At 51.5% G+C, this 18,781-nt stretch overlaps 1 protein-coding gene and 1 long non-coding RNA gene across 4 annotated transcripts in view; one reads left to right on the top strand and one right to left on the bottom strand.

Annotated features, from left to right (window-relative positions):
* Positions 1 to 9,824: 9,824 nt before the first annotated feature.
* The window catches only part of EGFLAM (EGF like, fibronectin type III and laminin G domains), a 139,228-nt gene continuing 130,271 nt past the window's right edge, over positions 9,825 to 18,781 (top strand). Inside the window, exon 1 of one of the 2 annotated variants that reach the window (XM_053657321.1) lies at positions 9,825 to 10,592. In XM_053657321.1, coding sequence (XP_053513296.1) covers positions 10,496 to 10,592 — 97 coding nt within the window. In that variant the 5' untranslated portion in view covers positions 9,825 to 10,495. The remainder of the gene's footprint in view (positions 10,593 to 18,781) is intronic. The other variant, XM_037128989.2, reaches the window with a different exon arrangement.
* On the bottom strand, positions 10,843 to 17,776 carry LOC119036988 (uncharacterized). 2 transcript variants are annotated; one of them, XR_005080127.2, is made up of 4 exons: positions 17,624 to 17,776; positions 15,533 to 15,663; positions 12,214 to 12,323; positions 10,843 to 12,042 (listed from the first exon to the last, which is right to left on the bottom strand). It is a non-coding gene; the product is annotated as an uncharacterized LOC119036988 (long non-coding RNA). The 2 variants fall into 2 exon arrangements; XR_005080128.2 differs by lacking the exon at positions 15,533 to 15,663.

Genomic DNA, 18,781 nt, shown 5'->3' with positions numbered 1-18,781 from the left:
GATAAAACACTGTGTTCCCCTCCCACCATTCCCTGCTCACCTCACTCTTCAAATGCGGATAAACATATCGAGTGCATGTTCAAGCACGAATTGGGCACAGTGGACAAACACAGACGCTTTAAGGACTTAAATAAAATGTTGACCCTCAGTCCCTTAAACATCCATCCCAGTGGGCGATCTCAGCTATAACTTGCTATCAGAGTTTACCCTGTAGACCAGGCATGTGCTGCGGGAAGAGAGGGTGTGTTTGGTGCCAGGAGAGTTACAGAGAACGTCGGACTATTTCTGTTCTCCACTGCAAAACACGCAGTTTGGCGTCCTGAGAAAACATGAGAAAAGGAGATAGAGAATATTTTAAGAAGAATAATTTTTTTCTAAGTATAATTGTTTTCTTCCACTAATGTATGTATTTAAATTTTTTAAATGAAATCTCAGTTGGGGTACTCATATATTCCAGTTTCTTTACTGGCTTACATTTGTATTTCAACAAGGCTTTATATATATATTTGAATACATATACATTAAAATCAAAGCTTTAACTTCAGTGTCTAGTCCACTGTCAGTGAAAACATCTGGGAAAGTCTCCCTGTAGTGGCTACTTTCCTAAAATTTTTTAAAAATCATTTTTAAAAATTGTCTCCCAGATGAACGCTTTACATAAATTCTGATTTCATAAAGAACATATGTGTGAGAGCCAGCCTTTCGAACCGGCAGCTTCGTTTATCTGCTGGGCAGGTCCCTAACATGCTGAAGGGTCAAAGTGTGAAGCCGGGCCGTCAGGCCTGTGCACATTCTGGGACCGAGAGCGTCCCTCCTGTTCGCTGTCCTTCCACTTCTGCTCTTTTCTCCACTCCCAGTTTATTTTCTTGACTTCCGGTTGCTTCTTGATCCTGCTCTCCCTCCATCTCATTCTCTGCAGTTTGGGAAGCCCAGGTGTGTACAGGCAGAGGTGGGGATGCACGGAGGGGCGTGCACACACACACACATACACACTAATGCATCCAAAATAAACTCCCTACAGCGATGAGGTCTACCTTTCACCCCAGTGAAAGTGGGTAGCTTGAATTGTGTGCTGTTTTTTTTTTCAATTAAACTCATGATGACAGTAAATCTCAGGACGGAAGGGTGATGAAAACCATCCCTCTCTGTTCACCAAATGAATACGTCAGGGCTGCCTCCTACGTGCAAGCCAACATCTGGTCTGCTTGTTGGGTCTTCCCATCATCTGAACTCAGCCGCCACTTTGGTCTGTTCTTCCAGCTCAGACCACAGCCACAGTCGCATTTTTCTGGGGTAAGTCGCTGGGTCTGGACAGGATTGAGGAGGAAGTGCCCGAGGCTGCCCCAGCCCAGACACAAGAACGCCCAAGCTGGGAAGGATCTCGTGCTTCCTGCGGCTCAGCCCGTGAAACTGATGCCAGGGAGGCAAGGTGACTCACCCAGGGACATGTTGTGACTAACGACGAAGGAGGAGACAGGGAGCGTGGAAAGCACACATACTGGGCCAGTTCAGAGGGACCAGCGCCAAAGGAAAACACGAGTGGGCTAACGTTCCCAGCCACCGTGAGGCCTGTCTGAGGTCCCACCACTGCAGGTGCACTGTCCTGTGCCCATTTGTTTTGACCCCGCAGCCATGTCCCTTCCCAGGACAGTCCCTGTCTGAGCGCTCATTATCTTTCTGAGAGATCTTTCATTCCCAAAGCACAAGCCTTGACTTCCATTTGTTCCAGTCCCTGTTGAAAGTGTCTAGACTGTCCCCAGGTCTTCCGTGCCATCCTAGAGATGACCCACGGGCGCTGCTGGACCTGCACTCTGGGGAGGGCGTAGCCTGCCTCTGTGGTCAGTGTGAGCCAGCCTTCAGTGAAGGCCAAGTGCACGGTGGGCACGGCCTTCCAAGTCGGTGCCGTCCCATCGGACAGGCAGGGCACCGGGGCTGGTTTCCCCCGAGACCTCCACAGCCTTTCTTCCTGCTGTCAATGAACTCTAAGCCACCCCTCCTGCTCTTCAAATGATGACTGTCCTTCGGAGTTCTTCTGCTCCTCTTCCTCCCATCGGCACTGCCACCCCAACCGACACACGAACGACTTCTCTTGCTCACACCTTTCCCCTCACACCCTTGCTCCTCTGGGGCTGGGTGACGCGGACAGAGAGGGGCTGCTCAGGGGAGGCCTGGGTGGCGGGCCCTACAAACTGAGACTGGATGTAACCACACAGGACGGTCTGAACATTAAAATCCCTAAGGAAAAGCAGGTCGGGAAGGCTCGTCCTGGGCCTGTCTTCTTGCATCTACGATAACATGCTTTCGAAATGTCAGACCAATCTCCTTTTTCAGGACCCTGCGGGGTCCTCCCTGCCCCGCCCCCTTTGTTATCTTGTTCCCTGAATACCCTGCACATGTGTAAATGTTAACTATCATGCCCCAGTATAAAAGAGGTAGGTATCTTTTTCTTTTGTTTTGTATCTAATCTTACAGATTTCCCCTCTTTACTTTCTCCCGCCCCCTTAATCTACCACCAATGAATTTCACGTGGCCCTCCTCACGCCTCCTCCTCTGATTCTAATGTGAAAAATAAGCTGCAAAACTGCTATTCTTTGGAGCGTTTTCTCAGTTCTTTGAGACTATGCTCCCCAGCAATTGTCATTTTGGCTCAAATAAATGCCCATAAGACTTCTTCTTAGGTCGGCCATTCTTTTTTGACAGTCCCACCGAACACTCTGCTCACCCAGCCACTTTCTACCTCCCTGACACCTTCTATTTGGAGACACTCTCCCACCAGCCCCTACCTTCAAACCGTCCAGGCCTCTCCCTGTCTCACTCCCTCCCTTAAAAAACACACGAATGAAAATATAACCAAACTCAGACAGAAAATGTGGCCCTTGGCTTCTTTCCACAGGTTTTTCTCCTGGTGTCAGAAAATCTGCATTTATTTGTCGTCACCAAATAGCCCACAAAGGGAGCCAGCTCTGCTTCCTATGCCACTTCCCGCCTCGGTGGCCCGCCCCTCCCTCCCACACCCCCATCTCCTCTGTCTGGGGGGAGGGAAGCAGGGTCCTCCCCCAGGGGCACCCCCCCACCCCAGAGGCAGGAGCTGCTTGTGTTCTGCAGGCTTTGCTTGTGTTAAATGTTGCATTTTTCCTCTGTTTTAATTTTCGCAAGAGACTGTTGCTCTCCAACTTCAAAGATTTTTGTCTGAGAATAAACCTTTCACATGACTCCTTCTTGTTTTTAAGTGGCGACATTTATCTGTCCTGGGAAAAGGATGGAGGCTCTTCCGTGGAAGCTGGGATTGTGACCAGAGACAAAGAGACATCGGCTTGCCTGCCGCCCTTATTTGGGAGAAGAGAGAAAAGTAAGGTCTGCAGAGGCCGATTGCATCACCGAAGTCCCACTGGCCCCTCGGGACAGGGCTGGACCTGGGTGCAGGCCCCTTGACCTCCGGTCCAGAGACTGTCCTGACATCACAAAGTTCACACGCAAGCCTCGCGTCTTGCAGCCGAGCGCTCCCCAAACGCATGCTGTTGGGGAGGTTTCGGACGGCCTCTGTGGGGCCCGGTATTTCACTGGGTGGTTCGCAGTCCCGGGTGGGTTGAACTTGCACACCCTGGGAGGTCCCCAGCACCCCCCACACGCGGCAGGGTCCCCTGTGTTTTCAGGACGATGGCAGCCTCTCGCTCGTTTTCTGGAGCATGGGCTCCAGCAGCACCGACCAGGTCAGAGTCACCTCCTCTGCGAGGCCTGCCTTTCACGCCCCCGCCCCCTCCCTCTCCCCAGCGCCTCCCAGATTCCATGCTCTTCCGCTCGCATGTGAGGGGCCCGAATCCCTTCTCCGGGTCCCTCAGTCCCCACCATTGCCCCGTCACTCCACCTAGCCTACCTTATATTCTTCTAAAGTGCATTCATACTTTTCCACCCCAAATGGAGACATTCCTATCATTAAAATAGCAGTAAAAGAGAATACAATGCTATTCCCCCCATTTACCCCAGGCCACCCAATGCCCTTCCCACGCTCAGTTAACACCCAGGTCGGCTCTGCGGTCTTGCTTCGTCCGTCCCCTTCGTTGCATCTCGGCACGCTGCACCGGAGGAGCCTGAGGCCCATGATTTTTAGATAGCCGTGCTCAGCTCCGTTCCCCGCCCCCCTCTTCCCACCCAGGATGCGTTTTTCCAGCTTCTCCCCAGCGGTGGGTGTGACTCCAGTTCTCACGCACTGCAAGGTCCTCCCCCCTCCCCCAAATCACTATCAAACTCCTGTGCTCTACCTGCTGCAGACCAGGGGCTGATGTCCTAGGTGACAGCTAAATTTGCTAACAAATTAGTCTTGGCCTCTGTGTTAACAGGCACAGTATTAATGAGGCCTTTCTTCCTGCTCAGGAAGAACATATGCGTTTCAGGAGGGAGCCCCTGGATAAAAGTTCTTAGCACACCCTGTTCCATCTCTCTCCAGTGCTTTTTTGGACTAGAAGGGACATAAATCCTAAACCAGACACCCTTTTAACCCACGGCAGTGTTTGAAGAGACCAGGAAGTGAGAGGTTGTGCAGCAGAGGGGCTTGGCTTCTGCTCCAAAGCACTAACCAGGGTGTCCGTCTGCAGGGCTCACACCACGTGAGGACTGGGGGCGTGGCTTCGGCCTGGACATCTGCTTGGCTGGTGCTTGTGGGGGAAGGATACGGTCCAGAAGCCACATTCTGGGACTCCCATCTGGTCCTCATGGGGGTGCTACTGCCCATATTTAACGCTGGAGGGAGAGTCCTGTTAGAGAGGCAGTGGGCAGCACCCCGCCGGGTCACGTACAGAAATCCACCGCTGATCTAGAAACAGAAAGGAAGAAGTAGTTCTTTTAAAAAGCGACATGGACTGATCCCTTTGTGACCCTGGGGAAATTCAGGTTTTTTTTTTGTGTGTTTTTTTTTAAGCAAGATGTAAAAAGTGCTAGATGTCAATGAAAAAAGAAAAGATCAAGTAAATTACATCAAAACCAGGGCATTCATTCAATAAAAGCCATCATCAAAAAATTAAAAGATAAGACAGAGCAGGAAAAGTATTTTAATATAAAAATCCACCACCAACAAAAATATACTTATCCCTTGTATCTAGAATATATAAAGAATGTCCACAAACCAATAGGAAATAAGTAGATAATCCAACTGGAAAATGGGCAAAAGATGAACAGGCACCTCACAAAATAGGATATATAATAGCCAATAAACAAGTGAAACAGTACTTGACTTTATTGGTTATCAAAGAAACAGAAATTCGAACTCCGTGGTGTTACTACATACTCACCAAAGTGACTGAAGTACAAAGGACCCACAAGGTTGGTGTTTGGGATCACGGAGCAACTGGAACTGTGGTGTACTGCCAGTAGGAGTGGGCACTGGTGTAGCCACTTTGGAAAACTGTATTCTGTGCATAGGTGTCACAGCAGAAATGCACGTGGGTGCTTAGCTAAGACACATACCAGAATGATCACACAGACATGTTGGGTTGTAGCTCCGAACTAGAAAACACTCAAATGTCCATCCCCAGAAGAATGTAAACAAATCAAAATTATGTACATAATGAAGTGCTATATAGCAAGGAAAAATAACCACACAACTCGCATGAAAATCTCAAGTATTACATTGTGTACAAGAGGCTAGACATAAATGATTACATTACCGAATTAACCTGCTGGATTCCATTTACATAAAGTTCAAGGCCAGGTGAAACTAAGGTAGATGTTAGAAATTTAGGAAATGCCTTCTCATTTGGTCGTGGGGTAGGTTATAATTGGAGGGAAGAATGAAAAGACTTTAAGGACCTGGTGTTTTTCTACAGGGTCTGGCACAAATAACACCCCTGTTTTATTACAAACTCTTTTCTTACGAAGTCACAAGCATGTAATTCTGTAACACCACACTCAAGCTCACCCTATGACATTTCATGAAATGTCCGAATTGCTGTCCACCTCGAGTGAGACATCCACAGACCCCACTAACCACACTCCAGCAGGCCTCACTTCTGCCGGACCCGGTGTTTTATGATCTGGGGACTCCTCCCGCAAGGATAACCCCGTGGAATTGTACACTTGGGGTTTATGCACCTTCGTTTGTTAAAAAGTTGACATTAGAATGAAGGGCTGGAGACTCACCAGGGTGCCCAGCCTCACTACAATTCCCCAGTCATTTTTAACCGATGCCTCCAGGAAGACATGCAGAAGGACAGATTTGGAGAAGCCAGGTCATTTACCCTGGAAGCTCCAGTTCTGCCCCCGGTGAATCCTGTTATGGATGTGAGAATAATTTAAACATTTGTGAGGTTGAGGGCTATATTTTTTAATGTATGATTATGCAGGTTATCATTTGTACTACAGGGTCTTCCTCTGGACACACGGTGCCTCGTCCTACTCTGTGGAGCAGGCAGCCGTGTGACTGTCTTCTTCCCACGAAACTGCAGTCCCGTCGAGTGCAGAAGACACTGTTGTACTTTCTTTCCTGTCAGTCTTTCTGTTCTCGGACAGAGCCTTGTACACGATGGGATCAAATCTCAATGAACGCTTGGGGATGGGGGGTGCTTACATGTTCTGGGGGGGGTGCTTCCAACTTTGCTGACCTATGTATATTTGTGTATTGTCATTGAAAGTGAGTGGGAAGCTTGAATTGTCTTCATACTTCATCAAAAATATGGACATGTAGGGAGGAGGCCTGAGGGGAAGGACTGGGGGTGCTGGTCGTGTCCGGGGTCTCGGGCTGGGGGCAGTTGCACTTTCGCTGTGACGCGTCAATCAGTTCACTGACTACATGAGCACTTTTCTTTGTATGTTGCGTATTGACTGAAACATGTGATCTACATGGACATAATACATCGTTCCAGTTTGATAGGACAGTGTGCTGAACAGAGAGAGTGTGCGCACAGGGTCACACCCAGCTATTGCTTGTGGGAGTATAAATTCAGATGGTCTCCTGGGGAGGAGCTCTGGCCAAATTCCCCAAACGAAAAGGCACTCAGCCCGTGGCTGAGCCACATCTGGTCTAGAAAGGCGCCCACATCCTGTTATAACGTGAAAAACGTGACACACTCGGGACCGCTCACCGCAGTGTTGTTGGTAACCGTAACAGAAGAAAGAATGGATTGTAGCACGTCGCACACTGGAATACTACGCACCAGTTAGGAAGGGGGGGGGCAGACCTGCAGGTGAAAACGTGCGAACGAGGTGTTTCTGTTTGTTGTAAACATATGTGCAGTTATTTGTTTGTTCCTAGAATCTGTCTAGAAAGACACACAAGAAACTGGTCACAGCGGTTGCTTCTGAGAGAGGAAGGGGTGGAAGGAAAATTAATTTTCACTGTACGCTCTGCCTGATGCACTTTTCAGATTTTATATGTACGTATACACTATTCAAAAATAAATTAAATCTAAAGCTAATTTCTCTGCCGCCGTCTTTTTCTCACTCTCGCTTGGGGACTTTCTAAACATTCTGCAGTCGGCAACTTCTCCTTTCCTCTCCGCCAACGGCCTCTAAATCCATTCCGTGGAGCAAAGGTCAGAGTCTTCTTCCAAGATATTGAGTAAAGGGGGCAGGTCAGTCTTCTGCTGGCGACCTGATTAATTGAGTTTAGACCTCCAGTGAATTGGAACAGATTTTTAAAAATGAAACATTCAAAGCTTCTTTGCCCTCTTCATCCCTCCCCCTCCCACAAGGCAGGAAGCCAGGGAAAGGCAAGGGCAGTGTTTGTCTTTACCAGGTTTTACAAGAGCCATGAACCGGTTGTCCAACTGAAGGAAGAGGGAGTGGTGGCGCCCTGCGATCTGACCAGCAAAAAAAGGGCCCGCCCCATGTGCGCGCTTGGCTGTAACAGGCAGCTCTCAAGAGGTGAGGTCTTAACTCGGTGCTCTGAGGACCCAAAGCTTTTGGAAGCGCTGGAAAGTGAAACATAACAATGTAATCAGAGGTGATTCTGCAAGGAAGAAATAAGGGGGGGGGTCTCTGGAGGAGCCCAGCCATCTGTGAAAGATACAAGGGAGGCCCAGGGCCAGGTTTGAGGCAGTGGTGTGGGCGCCAGCTGTCAGCGAGAAGGCCGAAACTCAGGCTCGAAAACTTGCCACGGACAACTCGTACAGGTCTTTTAAAAAGCATATTCAGAGCAAAAGTGGCTTGCATTAGCTGATGCTATTTTATCACATAATAAAAAGAAGGCAAAGTCTGGAATTCAGCGATGATTTCATCCAGCCCCTATATTTGACCAAGACAAACTACAAGCAGGGCCGGAGATCAAGCGCCCACACCCCGCCCCATCTGCTCTCCACCTGTGTCCTTGGAGCCTGGTCTGGGGAACCAGACCACCAGGACTCATCGCAGGTCTGCCTCGTGGGGGCTGCCCGACGTCGGGCAAGTTTTCTTAAGCCTCTCAGTGCTTCAGTTTCTTCGTCTGTCAAATGGGGATGATACTGATAACCACACCCACCTGGGATGGCTATTAGTAGGATTGCCGCGCCCTTCACAGGGTGTCTGGTACGCCGTAGGTGCTAAATAAATTTTAACGTTTGGCATTACTTCCAGTTTCCACATCAGGGAGAATCCTTTTTCACGTGGGAAAGAGCAGAACCAACATGGGAGGTATCTTCATGGAAACGCTTGCTGGGCTGTGGGCAGTACGGTACTTCTGATGTCAGAAACCCTTTGGTGTGGAAAGGGCTTCCAACAACTTCTGGGCTGGCAGAGTTCATTGAGCTCAGGCGCACGACTTTGCCAAGGATGCCAACAGCACACTCCTGCCGGTGGGAGGCAGGGCCGGGATGCCTGCCTTCCAGGGGCTCTGACAGTCCTCGGGGGCTGCGATTCTGGGGCCTTGGACAGGGCAGCCCCAGGAGCAGGCACCGTGCCTGGCTTCCAGACGGGCCTTCCTTCTCTCCGCGGGAGTGAAAAGCAGTCTGCCTCAGCTTTTCTGCTCCAGATCCGCTTAGAGGACAAGCTCTGGTGTCCCGACTAAGACGTCCAAAGGCTCGAGTTGGAGTGGACTTTCAACTTATGGACAGTCGCCCCCTCGGGCTGGAAAGCCACCGGAAGACAACGTACCCTGGGCTTTGCTAACAAACCAGAGCGGGCTCATGACAGACCCTTTCGCCAGGGGGGCACTTCAAGGGAGATCTGTCAGTCCACATGTTTTCCCTCTGGTTCTCCCAAATCTCGGGTAACAAGGAGGGGCCGGACTCCCAAGGAGTCTCACCGGCGCGGCGGGGTGGGGCGGGCCAGCGCGCGGGCCAGCCCGGCGGCGACCTCTGTCTCGCTGTGCGGGGCACCTCGTGGGGCCTTTGCTCTAATCCCGGGAGGTGCTGCGGTTGCATCTCCTTCTTGGTTTATTTACTGGATCTGCTTTCTCTCTGCTCCCTGGCTTGGGGCTCAGCACGCCTGTGTGCAACGCGACTTACGTCCCGGGGTCTCCCGGGCAAAGGCACATTTTATTTAGTGTTCGGGCAGCAAATCCGGAGAAGGTGCCTTTACAGGCCAGGACGCCGGAGTGAACGGGACCCGAGCCGGCCCCCAGCCCCTCCCGCGCCCGTCTCCGTCCGTCGGGGGCTCCAGCTCACGTCCGACTCCAGGACGCCAGGCTCGACTCGGAGTTTCATCGCCGCCCCCGGAGGGTCTCAAATTGCCTTCCTCTGCCGCGAGGGGACCCCGCTCCCCCGCTCCGGGGCCCATCTCCACCCGGCGCCTCCGTCGGAGCCCAGCGGCCGCGGCCCTCCATCTGCGCATCTTAAATCCCGTTTATCTTCTTAGCGCCCGGCCCCGCCCCCGTTCTCCCCCGCCTCGCGCTTGCAAATCACCGCCCGGCGCCTCCGCTTCCCACCCACCGAGGGCGCCGCACCGCCCGGAGCTACCTCCGGAGCTGCGGGGGAAAGCGCCGGGCTGGGTGGCGGCCACCTGGGGCGAAGCGGCAGGAGTGGGTGCAGCCAGGAAGGGGGCAGGCGCCGCAGGGTCGGGGCCACGGCCGAGGGTCTTGGATTCGCCGTCGCCAATCCCCTGCTCTGTGTCTCGAGGGGTCCAAGTTGCCCCTCCTAGCCCCCCAATCTAGGTCACCACCGGGAAGGGTTGAGCCGGGGGTGGTTGGACGGAGCGACGGGCCGACTGTCCGCCCCAGAGGTGGGCGAAGAGTAAATTGCCTCAGGGCCGGCCCCTCTCACTTCCACCGGATTGTAATTCCATCCCCGGGCGGGTCCAGCCTCCCTCCCTCCCTCCGCGGCCAGCGGGTCCCTCCCCGTCGGCCTCCTTCGCCGCCCCCACCCCCCCTAAAAGCCCTGGCGCTGGCAGCCGGCTTCACTCCCGCACGCCGACCGCCTGGCTGCTGTCCTGCCTCCTCGGACTCCTCGGTGGGCGCTGGTCCAGCTTCCTCAGCCCCCCACCCCCTCGCCCCGGCCCGGGGATCCGCGGGGCCGGCGTCCTGCACGTCCCCCAGGAGACGCCCTTTCTCTGCGCGCCCGGGACTTGGTGAAACTTTGCAGGCGCCCGTGGTGAGATGGATTTAATCCAAGGCATCTTGTTCCGGCTCTTGCTCCTGGCCTCCAGCCTCAGGCCCGGCTTTGTGTCGCTCGGAGAGGCTCTCCGAAAACCAGGTAACGCTTTCGGCGTGTCCGGGGTGGGGGGCACCACGCCCGGAACGCCCGGGTCCGAGTCCTGGTCCCTGGTGAGGACGGAAAGCTGTGTCCGCACCACCCCTCCCGGCGTCAGTTTAACTGGGTTCGTCTCTGCTCAGGGCTGAGGAAAAAGACACCCCCTACCCCGCGCCCCCACCCCCATCTCCCCCACTGCCCAGACCAGGCGGTTCCAGGGATGTTTGTTAAAAGATGATCTATTACACAGACGCAGCGGAGGTGGAGGCTCTGCATTTGATACAGAGCGCGGAGAGCTGGGCGGAGATCACGCTGTCTCCGTTACAGGGGGTTGCAACTCTGCAGGCAAACAGCTCCTCCTGCGTCTCCAAACATCTTACTGAGCTCACATTGTCCAGAGCCCAGCCATTTCCTGTTAAGTGTCTGAAGATGTGCCCGCAGTCCCCTCTGCCCACCTCTGGCCCTGCCCTCGCGCTCCGTAGGGCCGGGCCTGCGCAGGGGGCGTTCGCCTTCACCCGGGGCCGCTTCCTCAGCGAGCAGGACCCAGCGGGTGCATGCGATCTCGTTGTGAGCGCTTGTCTTTGCTCTGAGATTTACACAGAGCTTAATGTGTAGGTTGGAGGCTGTTAGAAAGAAGTGGAGAGACCTTGAAACACAGTAACTTGGCACGGGGCCCTCTGGTTACACCTGGTAAAAAGTCTTCCTAGAGCGCTTGCGTTGACTTTGATTTGGCTTCTTTCTGTTGTGAGATTATTCAAAGTAGTACGTTCTAAGCAATAAAGTTCTAACCCTTGTTTCCCGAGTAACGATTTTTATTCTTTGCTGACGCTATATTTAGAATTCCGAAAAATCTGTTTTTCCTTCGTTTACTTTGTGGCAAGGTTGTCTTATGGGATTAATTATGTCTTATGAACAATGGAAGACAATGTACTCTTATTTGAATGTGGTCTGCAAAACTTTGCAGAAAGTGCCATTTGTCTTCACAAATAATGTTTTTATATATATATATAAGAAAGAGACAGCCCAGGGGACATTTATCAGAGGGCACAGAAAGTCATTTTGGCAGATTCCCATATGGCTGCTTAAGTACGTGTGCTGTTCATGGATCCCTCCGTTTGGGAAGGTGACTTGGTGCCTTGGGCGCCATCTACCACCACGTGCGCCCTGCTACCTGACTTGACATTATCGTAACCCGCGGCACGCTTGAATTATGAGCTATTCTGTTTTCCCATTCCCACCGTTCAATTCATTTTGAAGACAATAGCAGCAGCCCAATATTACACCGGTTTCTTATACGCACACATGTGCACATCCTTAGGACTTCCATGAAGGGCTTCTTTCTAACTGTCCCGGTTAAGATAACCCCATCGTGATCAATTGCACTCCACGGTCTCTTCTGGTAACGCCGTCTAGTCGCAGTTCTGAACAGTGCACGGTTCTCTCGGTGGTGGTTCTGAAACACAAACAGTGTGCGCGGTGTTCTTGAGGATGGATTTCAATCATTCAAGCAGATTTTTTTTTGGCAAAGCATTTTACAAAAGGCTGCTGTATAAAACTGCTGGTATGATTTGCCATATTTCCCTTCTTCTTTTCTTGCAGTTCCTCTCCTAGAAATATTTCCTACCTGGTTCACGCACGGTCTCATTCTGGTCTCCATGCCGTGAATGAGCCTGCTGTCGTGCCTCTTTGGTTTGATTTGAAGCATAGATGGGATTCGGATCATGGAAACTCCACCTGTTAAACACATTAGCATATTAAATACACCAAATTTGAGGCAGAAGGAGTGTTTGGACTATGTTTAGCCTAGACAAATTTTTCATTACTTTATAATTTTAACCAGACACTGGCTTTCAGGTTGGAAAGCTACTGAGATTAAAATGACAGCTACTCTATAAACTTCAGAGGGGAAGAAATTTCCTCCTGGGCTCATTTACATCCTTGGAAAGACTAGGTTTTGATCTGGAAAATTGGTCCAGATTAAAAACTGAATGGGCCCAATTTTTAACCTGGCTCTGAAGTGAACAGCCTCCAGCTCATTTATAATCTTCCCCAGACACCAGCAACTCCTGCGGGTATCCATACGAGGAATTCTTTGTAGCTTTGTTTCTTCAGTAGAAACTGGTTTGTGCTCTCTTCTTTGAAGGTAGCGTGGCCACCATGTAGGCGGGCTGGAACAGCCCTCTTTCATTTGGTGGCCCTGTCTGTCTTCCCACACTGCTACATCTACTTTTTGACAAGTCCAGCTGTGTTGGAGAAGTCTTGGATTCAGAATCGACCTGAAAATTCCCCATCCCACTCACCTCTGGTGACAAAACCCAAGAAGTAGCTTCAGTTAAGAGTCTTAATTTGGGTCCAACATGGGGCACGGTCCCTCCACCCCAAGGTAGCTCATCTGTCACTGAGCATACGTAAGGAAACCTCTGCATTTTCTGAGACTCACAAGAAGTGACAGTTTTCAAGTTAAGTCGAATTAAATAACACGAAGTAAGTGCTCGCTACACTGTTCTAAGAACTTGACACCTACTGATGGATCTGATCAACCCACAGCTCTGTGAGGTGGGTCCCACTGTTACCCCTGCTGCTGAAAATGAAATTGTGGCTTAAAGAGATGAAATATCTCACCCAAGGCCACACAACTAGTAAGTGGGGGGATGGAATTCAGGCTCTTGTATTCAGGACCAGAAACAGAGTTCTTAGCAGGTATAGGCAGAGGCAGGCAGCCTGCCCTGGAGGGCATCTGCCTCCTGGTTGAACAGGGGGGCTCATAGGACAGAGCCAGAGCCACTGCTGTGTGTGGTGGGGGGGGTTCCTGTTAAATGCTGTTAAGCATTTGTACGTGGGTGGGATCGTACCCAGGCCTCCGGATGTAGCAGAATGTGAATGATACCAACGGGGAGCTCTGGGAGCTGCTGTCTGCTGACCTCATCCACAAGAACCAGGGGTGTCACCTTGCAGGGTGAGGGAGCACTTGCTTTGTCTTGTTGAGCTCCTGGGGGCTAAGGCCCCGGAGGAGCTGAGGCCCCCTGGGCTGCCTGGTGGTGGAACAGGCCTTTGAGACTGGCAGGGCACCACCTCCAGTTCCCCAGGTCTTCATTGTCAGAGGATGGTCTGCATTCTGAGTTTCAAACTACGGGAAGTGAAAAGCCCTCATTTTACAGCTGGGCAGAGGGTGGTTAAGGGACTTAACCGGAGTTAACAATAGAAGCTGAACTTGAACTTGCACCAGGCCCTCTTGAGTAGTCTCTGGCCCCTCCCCTTTACCCAAAGTCTCACGGAGAAGTGCAGGGGCGTTTTCTGACCTGGGGCTGGAAGAGGGAAAGGGAAATCTAGGTGCATGAGTGTGCGCCAAGCCCCACCTGCTCCCAAGGGCAGATCAGATTGCTAACTCTGGGTGTGAGCGAACCCTTTGTGCTGGAGGGCTGCCCGAGGGCCCCGCCTCCTTCCTCTTCCTCCTGTCCAGTTTGCCTAATGTCCAGGGTCCAAGGGACAAGGTCAGGCTAGGCTTCAGAGTTCAGGGTTTTCCCAGGAGGACCTGGGCTTCCAAGGTCACCCTCAGGGAGGTTCGGGTTTCCGATCTTTCCCTTCCACTTCCTCCGCATTCTTCTGCCTATAAAACTGGGCACAAGTGACGATCCCGGGAAACTCAGGAAGAAAAACACCAGAGCCCGGAAGAGCAGGGTTTAGCTCCTGCATAAGGTACTGCGTGGGCCGGTGATGGGGCAGCGAATGCATGTGCGGCTGCTGGCGTGAGGCTGGATGTCTATGGGGTCAGGGGTCAGGGGCCATCCCGTTGTACTTCCCTCACACCACCGTGAATATCCTGGTGTTCACGAGATACCGGTTCTCCCCTCACAGCTCTCCTCCAAGGCCCCTTCCCAAAGCACGGGATCTGGGGTGCTCATCTCTCCGAATGTCCTTCCTTCTCCCTTTCCAACCAACCGTACTCCACCACAAGGGTGATCTCGTTGTCTTGCTTCTTGGGAAAAACTGGAGTCCACAAAGGCCACCAGACGTGCCCACACAGAAAGAGCATACCTTGTGCTGCACGGTTGTATTTGATATATAGTTTTTTAAAACAAATTAAAGGCAACAGCCTCCACAGGCTAAAAGATTTCAACTAACTGAAAACTCAGGTGATGGTTAGCATTTTTAGCAACTTCTATACATTAAGGTCTGTATGTCTGTCTTTTTAGATATAATGCTACCGCACACCTAATGGATTACATGGTGTAACCGTAACTTCAGTATGCATCGGGAAACCAAGAAATTCCTGTGGTTCACTTTATCGTGGTGTTTGCTTTACTGCGGTGGTTGGAACCAAACCTGCAAGTCTCCGCGGTAGACCTGTGTGTGCATGCCCAGCACCCAGCTGCTAGGTTACTTCTGGCAGAAATCCCTTCCTCCTACCCTCATTCCATCAGCCCTCGTCATGCCTAACCCCTATAAAGAAGCCTGTCCCCCCCACCCTCTCTTTACCCTGCCCTCCCTCTTTTGGTTCCCTATAAGGTAAAGGGACAGAGAGGTCAAGGTCAGGGGTAGATGCAGTAAAATATGAGGCAGTACTTGTTTCTCAGAATTCTTTCTCATGGAAGGGTGGCTTGGCCAGGGAAGAACTGAGCGGAGTTGTGTGTCTTAGTCTCTCACCCTGAACCCAGGCCTTCCCGAACTTAGCGTTCTTTGGGGCGGTCGTCCGTCTGTTTGTGGGTGACTCGAGCTCCAGCGAGGCCCTGCGACTCAGAACTAGATTCCTGGAAGGCAGGGGTTCGGGCGTCTCAGGCTGAGGTGGGGCCACGGCTCCCGTGGGGTCACCCTGTGGAGTCTGTGTTCTCCTGCCTTGCCCACTCGGTGGCCGGACTGTAGCTTCTCCCATCAGAAAAAGGAAAGGGGGAGGAGGTACTACAAAGTCTGAATGGCCATTGTAAGGGAAGCCCCCCCAGACTCACCCCTGATTCCACTGGTGGGGGGCCTCTGTTTTGAATAAGATCCCCCGAGTGTGGCTTCGGCCTGGTGCAATGAGCTGGAAGATATTGCCACCGTGCCCTGGCTGGGGTGGCTCCACCGACTGAACGCCAGCCTGCGAGCCAAAAGGATCATTTCCTGTCAGGACACACGCCAGCGTTGCAGGCCAGGTCCCCAGTAGGCAGCATTCGGAGGGCAACTGATCAATGTTTCCCTCTTTTTCTTCCTCCCTTCCCCCTCTCTAAAAATAAATAAATGCAATCTTTTTAAAATATATATTTCATCTTGAATAACCTCATCTCAAGGGACGGAGAAGCCCCGTGGCGTGGGAAGGGAGCAAAAGAAGGCAGACTCAGGTGAAAGTCAAGTCAAAGCACCGCCAGCAGAGGGCGCACTTTCCAAAGCTGGCTCGGAGCACATCTCTGACCCAAACAAGTAGTTTCCATGTAGGTAAGAATTTTTAGAGTGCATCCCAGTCACCTGCCTTTTTAACACGAACCTCAGGTGACTTGGTGCACCTGGGTCACAGTGCCCACTTTTGAGACGTGACAAAGTAGAGTTTGGGCCCCTGCCACCGCCTCGGGCCCTCCGTACCCCTGTCCCAGGCACTCGAGGCGGCCGCGTGCGGTTGCCGGCAACAGCACACACCCGCACCGCCACCAGGGAAAACCCTGCTCTCAGACTCTTTGCACGTGCTCCGGAGGTTGGGTTTGGGACTCGTGGTCTTTTGAAGGCTCATGAAAAATCTCTTTTCGGAGTAGACCCTCCTACTCACGTGGCTTCCCCAGCCCATTCATCGCAGAGTTGGCTGCATGACAGAGGGATACCCTGCAGCATCAGTAACAGAAAGCCACGCTGAACCGTGTATCGCCAGCTGCCCCCCTTTTCCCTCAGACACCCGCCTCCGAGCCCCGCCCCACACAAGGCCCCTTCCAGCCTGCAACCCTGGTGCCTCCTGGCTGTGCAGGAGGGCTTGGGCCGGAGCACAGACCCTGATGTTGGGCAGATTTGGGTTCCAGTTGTGACACCGTGTTTTACTGGCTGCGTGGTGACACAGGACACGCTATTTTTGCTCTGTAAGCCCCAGTTTCCTCATCTGTGAACATAGGGTAAGGAAAGAAGCTACCGTTTAAGTTTGCTGGAAGGATTAAATTAGGCAGTGCATGTACCAAGGCATTAAAGAGGATTAGACGCTCCAAGGCAATATATATAAAACGGGGGTGGACGGGGTGTGAATGCACGGCTGTAACGGAAAGACTGCCTTCCAGCCTGGAGATAAACGCAGGTACTCAGGATGCCACGCATCTTCACCCTGTTCTGTACATGTTAATGTAGGATTGCTGCATGGGATGTAATTCGTACTGAGTTGTAACATTTTCCAGTTAAATGAATGGACAAATCAGAAAGACTGTTTTTATTGCTGACACTAACAGATGTCTCCCATCCCCCCTTCTGCCCCTTCCACCAAGCCCCCCTTTCCCTGGCCTTCACCCCATATTGTCCTCTGTGTCCATGGGCTGTGCATATATGCATGTATGTCTTTTGACTAATCTCTGTGGTCGGCCACATGCCTTGATTTTGGCCTTGGACAATGTGGCTGCCAACTTTGTGGTCTTGCTTGAGTGGATTTCTTTGAGAACCAATAACCCCAAGGGTGACAGATGATTTTTGCCTACTAATTGCTTTGGCGAAATTTTGCAGGGTGTAGGGGTGGGGGTGGATAGGGTAGCAGCTGTTCTTGAAGAGAATTATCCAGACTAATGTGTGGCTGGTGGTGGGCAAAAATCTCCACGAAGCTAGAGAGCTAGGAGATGGCCCAGGTTTGCTCACTGGTCAGTCAATAGGAGGAACTCATCAGCCACCACTCATGACATAGAAAGATAAAGATTCTCCTCCTTTTTCTGTTAAATTTTCTTGTATTTCTCCAGCTTTAAACCCCCGCCCCCCACCTACCCCGAATAACCAGCTTATTTTCAGAATCAAAGGAAATAAAGCAGATTAGAGCTTTGAAAGCTAAAGTGCTACACGAAGGTAGAATATTTTTATCTAGCAGTAATCGTAGTAATTATTATTACCTTAGCCAACCAGAACGACCAAGGACACTCTCCGAAGCTTTGATCTCCTGGCCCGTCTCTGCCTTCTCCGCTCCCCTGAGGACACTCGAAGACTCTCCCTCTTCGTCTGACTCCGCAAATCCCGAGCAATTTGAATCTTAACACTGGTGTTTGCTGACGGGGCACCCAAAACCCGAATCAGATCTGATGCAATGTTAATGCTGTTTACTTTTCCTGCTGCATTACGTTTGTGTTAGCCAGTTAATGGTTTACATTGTGCAGAAGGAGTTGTATCAGCAGGCACTTTTCTGTAACATCTGGGCAGTTGGAAACATAATACGTAAAGACAACCTGAGTTTAAATCCTTCCTTGGACAGATGGCTAATTTCATTGATCTAATCTTACACTTAGGAGTAGATCCCATGATCCTTTGCTCGTAATTCTTAGAGTGAGCAGAGAAATAAGTAAAATGGATGATGGCTGTGAATTAGACGCCTGTTCTATTGTTTGTAATTTATTGTTTAAATACTTCATATAAACAGTCACCATGGGCATTACTTTAATCTCTACCTCAGGGTGCTTAGTTAATACTTGAAGTCATCCAGGACACAAAATACCGCCACCAGCGTAAGGGTTTACACCCACTCTAATCTCCTGGTGACTGTGCTGTGCCCAGGGTCAAATACTTCCAACTTCGGCCATGGCTAGCCTGGAATCCACACTCCAGGGCTGGTAGTTACTGTCTGAGGAACTTCCTGGCGAATTCCACTCTCAGAGGTGGCTGGGAGAATGCCTGAAGGGATGTTATCAAAAATCCAGGCTACAGGGTTTGTTAATGAGCAAAACTCATGTTGGAAATCATGTGTTCATTATCCTGAAATATGTGATTAGCTGGGAAGGGTATACATGTCCCTTGATTTTAACAAGGGCCAAAAAATAAGAACACGACCAGGCCAGCTGTCCAGCTGCCGTGCAGTCGGGCCGGCGCTCCATCCAGGCCCGTGTCTCCCTCGCTTAACACACGGTCGGCCACTCGCCGGGTGCTCCTGGCGTGCTCGCTGGTCCTGCTGTTAGAGCGTGGGCATGTCCGCCTCAGCAAGGCGCTCGGATGCGAACTCCTCCCCTGTTGGCGGCTGACACACAGCGTCTTCTTCATTTCCTCCGAGTCCGACGTGAGTG

This window comes from Artibeus jamaicensis, unplaced genomic scaffold, assembly GCF_021234435.1.
Source record: "Artibeus jamaicensis isolate MK-2021 breed Jamaican fruit bat unplaced genomic scaffold, CSHL_Jam_final scaffold_369, whole genome shotgun sequence".
NCBI lineage: Eukaryota > Metazoa > Chordata > Mammalia > Chiroptera > Phyllostomidae > Artibeus > Artibeus jamaicensis.
The sequence above is the reverse complement of the archived record's forward strand: the minus strand, read 5'-3'. Positions and strand labels throughout refer to the sequence as shown.